The sequence below is a fragment of the Daldinia childiae genome (genome assembly GCF_008694065.1).
Source record: "Daldinia childiae strain JS-1345 chromosome Unknown Scaffold3, whole genome shotgun sequence".
NCBI classification, from domain to species: domain Eukaryota; kingdom Fungi; phylum Ascomycota; class Sordariomycetes; order Xylariales; family Hypoxylaceae; genus Daldinia; species Daldinia childiae.
Genome location: NW_022984644.1, coordinates 1146031 through 1161246, shown reverse-complemented (window position 1 = coordinate 1161246; position 15216 = coordinate 1146031). Strand labels below are relative to the sequence as shown.

General features: G+C 45.1%; 3 protein-coding genes across 3 annotated transcripts; all 3 read left to right on the top strand.

Moving 5' to 3' along the window:
• Positions 1-8910: 8910 nt before the first annotated feature.
• GL218_03053 (uncharacterized protein) lies at positions 8911-10332 on the top strand (the record flags this gene model as incomplete). The annotated part of the gene is made up of 2 exons (XM_033579596.1): positions 8911-9355; positions 9485-10332. 2 exons carry the CDS (start codon positions 8911-8913, stop codon positions 10330-10332), a joined length of 1293 nt encoding a protein of 430 aa, XP_033436544.1.
• A 633-nt stretch (positions 10333-10965) lies between these two features.
• Positions 10966-12058, top strand: GL218_03052 (Acetylxylan esterase A; the record flags this gene model as incomplete). Its single annotated transcript, XM_033579595.1, has 4 exons — positions 10966-11257; positions 11340-11691; positions 11756-11796; positions 11850-12058. The coding sequence occupies 4 exons, from the start codon at positions 10966-10968 to the stop codon at positions 12056-12058; spliced, it is 894 nt and encodes a 297-aa protein (XP_033436543.1).
• Positions 12059-13428: 1370 nt separating this feature from the next.
• GL218_03051 (putative oxidoreductase DltE) lies at positions 13429-14294 on the top strand (the record flags this gene model as incomplete). The annotated part of the gene is made up of 2 exons (XM_033579594.1): positions 13429-13646; positions 13712-14294. 2 exons carry the CDS (start codon positions 13429-13431, stop codon positions 14292-14294), a joined length of 801 nt encoding a protein of 266 aa, XP_033436546.1.
• Between the last annotated feature and the right edge of the window lie 922 nt (positions 14295-15216).

The following is a 15216-nucleotide window of genomic DNA, read 5'->3' as shown; positions in this document are numbered from 1 at the left end:
TTATAGTATCCTATTCGTAATAATGCATAGTTAGTAAGCCCTTATGCAATACATGGCGGCTTTATTAGGTTCTTCTATACACTTTTAATATCCTATAAGAACACTCGTAAACTTGGACACTTAGGCATTCGGGCATATGAGGTACCTACCTACCCCTCCAAGTTACATGCTTACATTAGGTAGGTAGGTAGGTACCTATTCTATAGAAAAAATATCTAACCCATAGCCTACCTAAGCCTAAACCTTTCAGCCCAGTTCAATATTTTTCGCATATTTATATTAGGCCATATACACCAAAAAATCACAGCATGAACCCATCCTATCCGGAATTTGGAAGTGCAGAGATTAAAGCTCCGAATATAGTTCGTCGCAAAAATCTGTTCGATGGATTGCTATCTAATAACCTACCTCTATATGATGGCTTACTTCCTAAGACCGAAATCCGAAATCTTGACCGTAAGGTATTGCAACTAGAGCATCAACTTAAAAAGATTACCAAACGAATCGATAATTATTTCGTGGTAGAGGATGAGCTAATCGATGAAGACGAAGAAGTCTTAACAAGATCGCCAGCGATATCCCAACCCCCTTCCATAATTCAGCAGAATCTCAATAAACTTTCTCCCGAGGCGCTTTCGACTCCCGAACCATCTATCAAAGTATATAACACAGCAGGAGAATTCTTTAACAGGAGGGACTCTGTGCATTGCATTGAAGTGCTACAAAGTTCGCGCCAGTTGAAAAGAGGCGTCAGTCGACTTGTCGGTGGCGCGCCCATCAGCAGCGGCCAAATTGGCACCACTGTTTTACCTAGTCGGATCAGGATACGGTGTCCATACATGCTGGAAGTTCTGGAAAATATTACAAATACAACTTTCAGCCCAAAGGCATACTCATATGCCCCAGATCTATCAATAGCGTCGCTGGTGTTTCTTTACCCGTTCAAATTATTCATACGGTACCATGCCGATATTCTTACTTTCCTAGACAGGGAGGATGGTCACTCAAAGCTAGATTACTACAAACCTTCTGGTCGAGATGAAAACCAAAGAACTCAGATTTCACTACTAATGGTGCTGTTTGAAGAGTATCTGAGCCCCCTATTCAAAATTCGATATGAGCTCCGGAATCACAAGCGCACCACACTACTTTTCGAGCACCTATGGCTCCTATTCGACATTGGCGACGTTTGTTACGTGAGAGAGCCAGATGAGGCCTTTCCCGATATACACCGACTTTGGAGAGTTACACAGTATGGAGGTGGTAGGGAACTACTCAACGGTAATGAATCCGTAACCACTGACCCGCACCTCTTGACAAGTCTCCCCAAGGGAATGTCGAAGGGAAAAGAATCTTCCTTTTATGTTCGCGGATTTTACCTTGATACGGATGGGAAGAAAATAGTCATTGAGGATAGTTGTTTCACGATACCTCGCTGGGAGGGCGAGCGACATATCCATGAGCTAAAGATCTTCCCATATGAATATTGTCAGCCCGGCAGAGATTTTCACCCAGAGAAAACGCGTGATGATTGGATCGTACGTTTAGCCAAGGAAGGCGAATGTTATGCTAAGTTGAGGGCAGGCGAGGTCAAGCATTTGAAGGGAATTGGACTTGATGAGAAGTCAAGAAAGGCGGAGGTAGGTTAATACTACTTGGTGTTCTTATACGTAACACCGTATACCTTTGAAAGCTAACCAAATGCTAAGTATCGATCGGATGTAATCATTGATCAGTCCCAGGCAGGATTGGAGGCTCCTGGGCTGTCGCTTGGCCCCAGCGAAAAAGAGTTGAAAAAAATCACAAACTTTATGAATGTTCTTCGCCCATATTCTTCAACCTCGCTAGTCATTTATCAAGGTGATGCTCGAGAGGTAGAAGAGCTTCCTGAGCGCGTTTCTGCTGAATGCCACGGGTTTAGTGTCTCAGATACGATTCATGATGATAACTCACTAGAATACGAGATCTTCAAAAGCCGCCTAGAGAACATACGACCGCCGTTATTGGATACTCTGAGAAGCCCCCCCTCCGGCGTAGAAGTGAGCAAAGAGAACTACATGCTCTTCCCTAGAATTGTCAAAGGATTTGTATTATCGGCGCGAAAATGGGTAAACTTTGAGATTTCTGCAATGCAGGACGCCATCTTCGATAGGAGCCTTTGGACCGAGCTACAACTACCGAGGGGATATAAGAGAGCGTTACTCGCCACGGTGAGAAGTCACCTCAGAGCCAGGGACACATCCGTCCAGAGTGACAGCGTTCCAGGTAAAGGGGCAGGCGTTATTATACATTTACAAGGACCTTCGGGAATTGGAAAGACCTTTACCGCCGAAGCTCTCGCGGCATTCACAAAACGGCCTTTGTATCGCATTACAAGTGGAGAGCTGGGTAGTACTGTTAGTCAGATTGAGACACACCTAGCTGAGATTTTGGATCGGGGACAGAGATGGGGTTGTGTGATTTTGCTTGACGAGGCCGATACATATCTAGCTAAGCGAGGCAGTGACACGTTTGAGAGAAATGCCATTGTCAGCGCTTTCCTTCGTCAACTTGAATGGTACCCTGGAATTATGATCTTAACGAGTAACCGGAGCCTCGACTTTGACGGTGCAGTTGCTCAGAGAATCCACCTTCAACTGTTCTACCCACATTTGAATTCAGCGGCAGCGTCAAAAGTATGGGCAATATACTGTACAGAATGTCAAGCAACTAGTTGCTGAGCGTGGGTCGAGGAAGCCAAAGGTAGAGATTCAACCAGAAGTTCACACCTGGTGGGAACGCCACTATAATGCTACAACTCATGATCGTGAAGAACAGGAGGCACAACCTTGGTGGATGGGCGCCGTATTCAATTTTGCTTTTAGGGAAGCTACAGCCCTCGCAGTCTTTGATAGACTTGTCGAAAAGCAGAAAGAAGGAGAAAGTAAAGTCAACGAGATTGCAAGCACACTACTGAATCTGAAGAAGGATCTGAAGAAGTCGAAGGGAAATCAGACCAAAGCGCTAGCTTAAAGGAGGAAAAAAGGCGTCTGAATAGTCTCATCCCGGAGGTGAGAATGAATGCTTCCCACATCATCGACGACAACGATACGATCGTCATCAAAACAGAGCACTTTGATGAGATCCTCGCTAGGAGCCAGGCTTTCATCAAAGGGTTGAGTACTTTTCACGACTTGGATACTTCAAATTCAACAGATTATCCCCAGATGAAAAAGTGGAATATATCGATGGTGAGGCTACAGAAGCGTATATTGACTCTTCGTCGTCAGAGAGTGATGTAGACAGTGAGTTTAGCTTCGAATAGGGGTAAGATAAGAGAGGGCCTTCCAGCTAGGTTCGACCCCTTATTTTGGATTGATAGACAGATAACTACCTAAGGTACACTGGATGAAGGTTATTTCAACTGACCGATTAGACATTATCTAACTAGGTAGTTGTTGTGGTTATATTACTCCTCCTTTGGTACTTAGTCTCATCCACCAAGGTAGAGGGCTATTTTGCCAAAATCTTTCATCAAATCCGAATTTATCGTCATTAGATTGCACATTGGAACCATCTCTATCGCGTTTACACCCCATCCTTCTCTAAACCTCTTATACCATTTTGCGAAAGGGATACTTAAAAACAGTTTTATCGGAGCACTGTCGGAACTATTCTTGATATTGTCGCGGACCAACTTGACTAGCAAACATACCATGTCCGCGGTCTGACCAACGACTGGTTCCCCATCTCTGCTCCTGCTACCCCGACCTAACCTATCTAAAACGATAATAATAACCTTTGAATTGGGTACCCTGCTGTATATATCGGCAAAAACGCTCATGATTCTAGCTGTTTCGCCCGAGTTGATAGCTTCCGCGACCTCGCTTGAATGGCTAGAATCACCGCATTGATTCAGTAATTGTACCAAGAGAGTGGAAGCTATAGAGGCACACTTATCTGTGACTACACTATCCGCGCTGTCACAGAAGTAATAGGTGGCGTAATGGTCGAGTGCTTGATATTCAGCATCCTTTAGAATACGTGCCGCGACGATAGATATGATTTCAGCCAAGTCGGACCTACGATCACCTGAATCGTTGTAGAATAAGATCAAACTTGAAGATGCCATAGATGCCCACCTAGAGATACAGTAGGTCCGTGATTGTTTCCATAATGCTTTTGCACGTCCAGAAAAGAAAGTCGGCCTGGATCCTAAGTTCCGACCCTCGCCAGCGCGCCGTTCTAGAATGCTTGCCTGCTTCTTAACCGACTCTAATATGAAGTGGTATATTCTTGTCCAACGCGTCGTGTCTCGAAGGGGGAGTGCTAGAATGCTCATTAAATGTCCCGCACTTTGGTTGTTTTCCTGGCCCTGCTTTATCGGGAAATGGCCTGGGTCTTATATTCACGGAATTCCCGCATTCACCTGCTATGGTATTATTGCTGGTCCGTGATACTAGCTCTTGGAGCAACTCTGCGGCCTTCCTCGCGTCAGGTCGCTCACTTGGGTCAACCTCCAGGAGTTTCCGGGCGACTGGTATGCAGCTTTTGATAAGTGTAGTGGTCAAAGGCTCGCCTAATAAACCCGTAAAGGTAGAGTCCACATGAGGATGGAGCTTTCGATGGTCATTCTGGTCTGGGAAATGAAAAAATAGGTCGTAACTCCCTTTAGGCGGCGTTCGGTTGTTTCTAAAGGAGTTAAGGGCTTGCTGTGCCCTACCAGGGGAGCTCAAACACACAATGATCTCGGCGAATATGCAACCTATAGCCCAAATGTCCCTTTTAGGCCCATTAGAAGGCGTGGAAGACAGCAGAGCTTCTGGAGCTAGGTATGAGTTTCTAAACTCAGATGAGCGATCTTGAATACTAGTAGTGATGGTTTTGATTGTAGCTTCGCCGAAATCGATCAAAACCAGCTTCTTCGCCTCTGTGTCCACCATAATGTTCGTAGGCTTGATGTCGTTATGCGTACCAACACCTGGTACAACTGATTCCGGATTCGGCGACTTGGTCTCGCTGAATACTGCGAGTCCATCGACGAGCCCGTGATATGCACTGATAAGGTCAATCGCGTCCCATTCCTCAAGTAGCTCGCCTCTCAAAAACCTTTCGAGTGTCATGTCGTAGTAAGGAAATAGGAGATGTAGTGTTTTCAAGGTCTCAGGATCGTCTTCGTATGTTCCATAGGAATAGAATAATCTAAAGGCTATCATGTTTTGGCAAGCCCCTTAGTATTCTAAATTCCATCTCTACTCTCTTATTATACTGCATCGTCTTACGGACAAGCTTTACGCGTTTTATCGGCTTGTTGTAGTAAGACTCACAATTCCCTGATTCCTGGGTCTGCTCAATGAGAGCCTTGAGGCTACTTTCTGTAGAAGAAAACTCAACGTGCTCATATGGTACCATGACCTCAGTCGTGTCACTATTTTGGCCACGACCTCTGGCAGCTGCTACTGCGAGGAATGGAAGGGGCTGCGAGGAGTGAAAATGCCCAAAATTGTTCTCTTTTAGGATTGGAGCACTGAGAAGCCTCAGTTTCTCGGTAAGGATACGCCGTCGAGCTTCTGGCAAAGGTACCACTACGTCCGAATGGCGAGTGAGAAAAACTATCATATCATCTTTCCATAGGCCTTGGCCAGAGGCTACCAATTTAGGTAGTAGTTTTTCCTCGTCCGCTAATATGAAGGCAATATACACTTTCAGGCCGCCCGGTATTATTATGTCTTCTAGTTGTTGCCGCCCCACCAAGAAATCATTCTCCCGGTAGGTTGCTGCGATCATGTCCTTCACAAGATCGTAGCCTCGACTTTTCCATATTTGCGTAATAGCATCGTAAAACTTTTGTTTGGGACAAAGTGTGCTAAGCCGCCAATCGCCTTGGATGCTTCTACCTCCCGTTTTATATCGATGAAGATTTCTCGCGAAAGACGTAGGCTAGTCATCGTTTTACTACCTACTCGGCCTGAGGCGATTGTCGGAACTCCTCTTTCTCTGCCTAGAATAATGATTTAGCGAACGTTGGGTGATAGGTACCTAACCCAGGCTTTTCTTCTTAGTCTTACCAGGCGGAGTTTTCTAGGGAGAATAAGTTGTAAAGACGCTCCGTCGTCGATTGGCTTAATAACATGTCTCGTTAGGCAAGGTCTGAGAGGATGGGGTCCGTAATCTGCTTACGTAGATTTGATATGTGCCTTGTTCGAATAGCCGGCTTAAAACCTCATCTAGCTTCTTCCTATCTACATATCTGCCGTTCAGAATTTCTATCACTGAGTTGTTGTCCATGGAAGCCGATGTAGAGCTGAAGGATGATGGGAGCAAGCAGGCGAGGCTCAAGGCTGATAGGTATACCAAGACAGATTTTAGGGAAGGGGTGTCGATCCTTGGGGAGATCCCTTCAGAGTCAGGCTTGTGTGCCAGGGTGCCCGATATCTTGGCGCTTAGTTCATCAAAGTAAGAATTTCTCTAATAGGTACCAAAGGTAGGATCCTTTTGTTATCTCCAAATACTACGTACCTAGGTACTTTATGCATTGCCTACCTCACATGGTATATTCCATCATGCAGGCTCTGAAGCTTCCATTAATTTGAAATTGACGCCTAGGTTGTTCTATTAAAGTGGACGTAGGTAGGTAGGCTGCAATATGTATCATAATAAGGCAAGGCTATATAGCTAAGTTGAGCAATCTAACAATTCGTTTTGAACTGGACGTATAACTTTCACATCTCAGTCATGTCAGCGACAGTACCTGAGGCCGACGTCCTATCCACAAAGTGGCAAGGCTCAGCTTTTCCTGATAATCGTAATCTTGATCGTCTGAGACTGTTCAACGAAACGGACTGGCTTTTCGAAAAGAAAGATAAAATAAACTTGAGTTTATCGAGTTTAGCCAAAGCCTCAAACGTATCAGCCCGAGTAACTGGTTCCGTAGATCACTCAGTGCTCCTGCTAACAAGATACTGTTAGTTTCACCAACCGTGATTTCTGGAGTAACATCGTCTATTGATATTCCAGTTAGTACACCTTCAGAAATCGTATCTACCTAATATTACAACTAAGATTATTTGAATAATATAGGATCTAGCAAAGTATGAGGGTGAGCTATTCATGTAAGATTATGAGCGCCTCTATGCCAACCTGAGTTACTCCTCACATAGTTTAGCATTATTCGCCAATACAATACGTGGAGTCGCCTTTCAGTAACTGCAGCCGTGTTTGAGACTATTTATGATCGACTGAAAACCGCATTCATACTTTGTCGACTTCATTAGAACATTTGGGTATCGAGAAGATGACCATTGTCGGGAGGTCTCCGGATACCGCTGGCGCCGTGGTGGGACATCAACGGCAGATGGTATAGACACCCCGAACAACTACTATCTACCTACCAGTTTTTCTTTGCTGACTACTAGCATAGAATTCTGTTATATTGTAGATTTTTCCAACAGAATGGCCGAGCCCAGGGCCGTCCTTGGTCACTTAGACATACAGGGATCTACAAAAGACCAAGCCGGGAACGTCAATCTCAACTTGGATGCTGATACAGCCATCTCCTCAAATCGAAGAGCTACTAGAATAACCCAAAAAGAAAATTGGAAAAAGAACGTCATCCTCATACACAGTCGCTCTATCTGCATGGGTCTATTCTTTTCACAGCCTCCCGCACATGGCTGGAGTTATATTGATCATATCCAATCCACGTGCAAAGAGTTGGTATGCTTCCATATCAATTTCCACGGACATATAACTAAGAGTGTCTCTAGCAAAACAAAGCATATCACGAGAGTCGGAATAGAGGTCCAAAGTAGATTCTCGGTGAGTTTCTCCGATTGTCAGCGTTTGGAGCGATACCGCCAGGATATCATAACAGCTAAGGGGGTATTGGATTCCAATATTAGCATAGTGCGCGGATGTCAAAATCGTTGTAGACATGTCGCTTGACTATCTAACATATCCTTGGAACTTACACCCTTACGTGATTAGAGGCTCTAGAGGAGGAGCTTGTCGGCTATAAGCGGACCCTAGAAGCAATTCTTCAGCGCTCAGAAGGGGCACTTCGACTTGTAAGATATTCTCTAGGATTATATGACCGATGAGGAACCACTAACTATTCAATAGCTTGGGAAAATTCTGGATTTCCGTCACGATGAAATCTAGCGCATTCAAACACAGCTATTGACCCAATTGTCTAGAGAGCAGGCGAACTCAAACGATCAGATTGCCCAGGTATTGAAGCAATCCGCAAAGGATTCTAGCTACTCAAGGCTTTGACTATTATGACAACCCTTTACCTACCTACGAGTATTGTGCTGGTAGGTTCTCGTACTAGAAATATTAAGAAAGACATGCAGAAGCTAATCTTATAGGCTTTCTTTGGCTCCAACCTTGTCCAGACTCGAGAGACAGACACACCGGGCAAAGCTCTTAGTATAGTGCTTGTACAAGAAGCTTGGTTAGCCATAGCGATCCCGGCACCGCTCACAATAGCAACCGTAGGCCTCATTTTTTGGATGGGCGGGTTACCGCGTTTCAAAGCAAAATGGTTATGGTCGCAGACTAAGGATACATAAACCAAGGGTGAAGATTTCATTATAAGAGGCACTTACTGGACAGTTAATGTGAATAGGACCAAGGGAATGGCTTCTAGCATGACTATAATCTTCTTAATCTCATAAGGATTCATTATTTATTAAGTAACATATTAATGATATATAGAATTTGTATTCCTATCGATATAATGTGTAACTAAAGAGACGTAAAAAGGGGTTAAGGTGGCTTATACGCCAGTCAGCAGCTGTTAGCAATATTACCGGCCCGGCAAGAAAAGAAGCACAGTCGATATTTACGGGTCTTCCAAATCTAAGTTCACCGACAACTCTATCATCAGACTTATAAATCCAAATTTATTCAGCTTTCAAGGCTATAGCCATGCGTCATGTTGTTCAGAATCAAATCGAGCCCGAGCGCGTGGCTGCCATCATGTTGTCATGGCACTCTCTTGAATTAGTCTCGTGTAGGAAAATGCAAACATTATGGGCAGGGTACGGATACATATATGAGGTCAAAGCTCGAGCTACTAATGATGAAGCGGCGGCCGAACTTCGAAGGATATGTAGTCCTGGCATTCCTAATATTAAGAGCGAAGAACTATTTCCTCTGATCCTCAAATACATCGCGCCCCCGCAGGGAAATCTGGATTTGAAAGATGAAGGCCATTTACGAAAACTAATGAGTTATGGAGTTGAGCAATACTTTTACAGCTCCGTCGCCCCGTTATTAGAGGAGGACACCGCCGTAGCTCACTGTATTGCTACGACACTAGAGTCTCATGGGAAACCTGGCGCTGAGACGCTCCAAGGTCTAACAGCAACAAGTACGTAATACACTTTCACTTATCTGCAGCTTTCTATAAATTGTTCCTACTGCACGACTCGTCATATGACTTCCTATATGCGCCTTGTACTTCCTGATATGAATGAGAATTAACCCATTTTTCTTGTAGTCATGTCTGACCTGAGACCTAAATTTCCCATTGCCGGGGAGAAGAGGTCAGAACTCAATGAGAAGCAGGTCTATGCTGCACTAGATTGGCTCTCTAATTTCCACGGAGCCAGTCGGAAATTGGTGTCCAGAAATCTGCAAGAATACTTGCGACCCCCTCTTGAAGAAGCCGAGAGACGACGGAATGGAGATGACTCTGGGAAGAAGTTATGGCTTAATGGAGGGTATACATATCTCGCCACTCGCCGTACAGAATATGCTGCCCTTGCCGAAGACGAGGATTCGGAGTGGTCTACGCTCTGTACACCAGTCACTCCGGGCGGACAGTCCATCTCCGAGATGGTGGCTAACTTTCTAATCCCACGTGGCCGAGAGTATGAAACCATCATCCATGGGGACGTCAAATCCGAGAACTTGTTTACAACTGAGCCCGGTCATAGGGTCGCATTTTTCGATTTTCAATATGTCGGTCTCGGGTTAGGTGCCTGCGATCTCGCTAAATTATTTACTTGTTCAGTTCCGTTAGAATTACTTATAGACGAAGAGAGTAATATCCCCAATGAGCTCCCGATGAGCAAGGGCGAAGAAATGCTCCTTGCATACTATCATTCAAAATTAACCAATGGCTTTAAAGACGCTGAAGGACGGAAGCAGGAATACGGCTGGAGTCTATTTGTTCGGCATTGGGAGACTGCGCTAGTTGACTGGTTGAGATTCCAGGCTTCATGGGGTTTCTGGGGCAACACGGAATGGCTCGAGGCCAGAGTTCGATCTATTCTGAAGGATCAACAGTGGAGAGATTGGCTTCAAGAGAACCTAGACTTGAGACCTAGACTGGGGCCTGAATAGACATTTACGTTGTCAATGCTAACCAGAAGAAACGCTTTATCCTATGAGATGAGATAATCATGGAGGCTGAATTAGACTATTTCCGAGTGGAGTAAATGAATATAATAATACGTTGTCTATTATTTTCGTAAGCTAATATTAGTATTCAAGTTGGAGGCTCCCGGACGGGACGCTACGTTGGGAGCAGCTATTTCGTATTATTTCGTATTTAGCCGAGAAGATTTATGTGTGAACGGCTTGACCTAGAACGTCGCGGCGTTTTGACTTTATATGTTTCAATATTAATGGCCTTACACGCGTCAGGATTGCTACTTGGATCCCTATTCCCCAACTTCTCCGCAGGGGCAATGCTACCTACTGATTAACCGAACGATCCGCTTTCCGAATTCGGAATGAGGCAGGCCACGATGAATTTACCAACTAGTAGATTAGCCTAAGGGATGAACATGCAAAGGAGACATCCGGGGAAATGGCAGTGGTCACATGAGACGTGTACAAGACTGACCTAGGTAGGATGAACGGAATCAAAATGTTTATTTACCTTGAGGATCGCCCACCGGATGTTAAGTGATTCTTTGAGGGAAACTACTGGGACATCTAAGTTAATACCGGCTCTTGTACATAACCAGCAATATGAAGGTCTTGTCGACACTCGCAACTATAGTTGCTCTTGGCAGTTGCCAATCCCTCACTAAGGTCAATGACTTCAGCGGTACTCCCACGAAGCTGGGCATGTACTCGTATGTGCCCAGTAACCTCAAGACCCCGGCGCCTATTATCGTAGCTGTACACCACTGCCAAGGTTCAGCTCAGGGATACTTCTCTGAGTCCCAATACGCGCCATTAGCTAACCAGTACGGTTTCATCTTGATCTACCCCAACTCTAAGTCTGGTGGTGGCTGCTTCGATGTCGCTTCCGACGCTAGTACGACTCCCTTTCTTTTCCTACTATACTACCAATCTATCGCTATGATAAGAAAGTTCCTAACAGAATCCGTACCGTATAGCCTTAAAGCACGATGGTGGTGGTGACAGTCAGACCATTGCCAACATGGTAAAATACGCCGTAGAGAAATACGGTGGAGACGCAAACAGGACATATGTCACTGGAACCAGTTCCGGTGCCATGATGACCAACGTCCTTCTCGGAGCCTACCCCGATGTTTTCAAGGCAGGATCCATCTACTCCGGTGTGCCAGACGGATGCTTCGCTGTCCCCGGATCTACTGCCACTCAGGACCCCCCGGGATGGAACAATCAGTGCGCCAACGGACAGAGCACCAAGACTGCTGCTCAATGGGGTGACCTCGTGCGATCTTACTACCCAGGATACACCGGTGCTCGTCCCCGAGTTCTAGTGTAAGAAGAATCCTAACCGTCAGAAAACAAATTCAGACTACTTGAACTAACCAATATTCTGCAGCTGGCACGGCACCGCTGACAGCACCCTGCGATACCCTAACTGTACGTTCTAACCCTATGAAACACGTAGCGAAAACTGCTAATTTCATAAACAGACCAGGAGACACTTAAGCAATGGTCCAACGTCTTGGGTCTTACCACCTCCAAGGACACCGCCAACACTCCCCAGAGCGGATACACCCAGACCATCTACGGCGATGGCACCGCCACGACAGCGCAGCTCGTTGGATACAGCGCCGCGGGCGTTGGCCACACTGTACCTGTTCACCAGAAGGATGATCTCGCATTCTTCGGCATTGCGTAAAGGCAGGGAAAAGGTCACCAATTGACCAAGGCAAAAAGTTATTTGGCTTTGCCAACTTGTAAATAGCGAAAGCTCGGTTATGTAACCGATCAAAAATTGTTCTTTTCGCAGTACTATATTGAGGCCAGTTACTCAGACGTATATATAAGTTTATTTTGCCTCGTACCTCTCTATTCGAAAGCCAACTACATAGTATTCGAAATATTATAATCCTCTAGGCATTGATCTCGAAAAGCTTAGACGATCTGACTAGGGACTGACGTTGGAAACCAAGGTAATTAACTCCCTATTTTGACATGATAGAACGACGACATGCGTATAATGCAACCGCCACGTAGCCACGATGATAATTCCCTACTGCGAGACCCTGAGATAGATTGCGTCCAGGTAACTGGAAACCCTACTAAATATTTCAATATATTTTAAGAGCTGAACCTCAAATAGCAACGCTGTGGGTTCACCGAGGGGTTAAAACAACTAGGAACGTCTTAACCTAGGAGATTAATACTAAGTACTTCCAATTCAGGCTATTAAAAAATCACGAAAAGATAATTGAATCACGTTTCAAAGCATTCTACTGTTTATCAAGACTATGCTCCATCTTCTATAAGTAAAATATCTGAGCTTACCTATCCTCTAAAGCACTTTTAACCTCAACGAAGTTACTAGAAATATCGAAATATCGAAATTTAAACAAAGCGACTCAAAGTCACGGATATTTCTAACCTTGAAATACCAATTATGAACGAATATCTATAAGATGGTTTCATAATGATAATTTCAAGTTACACAGATCTGAGATCGAGAAATCCTACAATGCCTATTCGTAGTGAAGGCATTTCGACTACCGAATTAAGATGGGTCTCGGTTGACAGGGGAGATGCCTTGGCACAGCGACCTTAAAGAACTACACTACCTTAGCTATATCACATAGCCAATGACGGTTGAATACAAGCTGCCGATATAGAATGCCATTGGGGTAGATCATTAATATTTCGAAGCTTGGCTGTGGGGTTTACCCTAGGTAGATCAAGCGCAATCCATGACACCATGTGGAAATAGGAGGCATTGAGGTGTGTCCCGTATGCATTTCCCGAACAGGCGCTTTGTTTAGTATATGAGGTATGAGGTAACATTCGCGTCTATTCCACTTTAGCTTGTCAGGCAAATGTGCGCTTAGTAGATAAAGTAGAGGGGAGATAGATTTTCTAGGTCTCGGGATATACCATGTAACTATTCCTAGTGGTGACTGAGAGAACTTCACCATCATCATCGATATCTAGTATGTAGGAGAGATCAACTCTTCCAATACCTAGATACCACTTACTTGATTTAGATTCTACTATTTAGAAAAATAATAAGATAGGAAAATGACCTTCCTGTATAAGAACGTCCTCTTAGTCGGCGCTACAGCCGGAATCGGGCTGGCGCTGGCGGAGCGCATGATTGACAACGGCATCTTCGTCATCGGCGTCGGTCGCCGGAAGGAAAGGCTCGACGCATTCGTAGCTAAGCACGGGTCTAACAAGGCCGCGGGATCGCAATTCGACATCACCGAGTTCGACAAGATCGAGGCGTGGGCCAAAGAGTAAGTAACCTACCGATATAAGACCAGGACCGCGTTGATTCCAACTCGCTAACCGATGCGCATAGCATCACCGAGAAGTACCCCGACATCGACGCCGTGATCCTCAACTCGGGCATCCAGCGCACGCTGGACTTCTCCAAGCCCAAGGAGATCGACCTGCCCCGCACGATACAGGAGCTAGGCACAAACTACACTTCGTATCTGTATTTAATCACGCACCTGCTACCGCACCTGCAAGCGCGCGCGCCGAAACCCGCGGCTCTAGTCGCCGTCACCTCCGGGCTAGCCCTAGTCCCGCTACCGCGGTGCGGCAACTACTGCGCGACCAAAGCGGCGCTGCACTCGCTGCTGTGGTCTATTCGCGCGCAGCTCTCCCACGACGAGGGCAGCCAGCATATCCGGGTCATCGAGATTTTACCGCCGGCCGTGAAGACCGAGTTGCATTCGCAGCAGGCGGAGCTTGTTAAGATCGGACAGGGCGATATTGGTATTCCCGTTGAGCAGTTCACGGACGAGGCGTGGGCGGGCTTGGTTAGGGGCGATGAGGAGATTCCCGTGGGCCATGTTAAGGAGAGCTTTGAGATTCTCGAGGGCCCGAAGAGAGTCCCGTTCCAGAGGATTGTGGAGACGTTTATGGGGAAGAAGTGACAATTAAAGGAGAGACTGTAAGTCATAGGCTTTTATAGTGACGAAGTCGGGTAGAGATGTTAGTTCTATATCGTCGAGATATTATTTTCTCGTATTTTGATCTAGATAAACAACCCCTTTACAATAGAATCAGCAAAGATTATTTACTTTAGTAGACGATATATAATACTTCTAAGCTATTGCTGAGCCTTCTAGTCCGCATAAAATAACAGTTCTACATTCATAAAGGGGGTTCCTTGTTAAATAATCCCAGGCCGAAGGGCAAACATTACGAACTCTACAGTTAGCACGGAAAGATAGATGTACATGGTTAGTGGTGATAGAAATTATGTATATTGAAGAAAACTCCGAAGTGGAATTTTCCAGGAGCTTTATCAAAGACTCTAGTAGCCGAAGATCATAACGATACTCCTTAACTACCAGTCCATGACGAATAAAACTCAAATCCAACAGTGCCGATGATTAAGATGTATATAACATGTTTAACCGTTTTGCCGGCTCTCTTGCAGAAACTCTTGTTTGTCTTTTTGGTATCCATAATTGCTATAGTAAGAAAGAATTCCAGGGCAAGTTCTTCGGTTCTCTACTTGGATATTTATATTCTTCCCAGAGGGTAATTGCTACGTATGTACGAAAGAAAGAAAAAACGCCTTTGATCCTTAGTTCATGAGCGTGACTAAGAGAATATGTTACTCGGTGACAAAGACCATATAGTCAATACATTATTCGCTCATGATTCTTGATTGTTGTAATAATTTTAGAACGCTAGTTACCTTAGTTCAATGATAGCAAACAAAGATGTTTGCAAGTTCAATAATTCACCGCCAATGGGAAACATGACTTGTCTAAGGAGATGATGTAGGCTGATTAGGTACATAGTAGCTGTTACCAACGTCTTCCACATGATAGACATAGGTGGAAT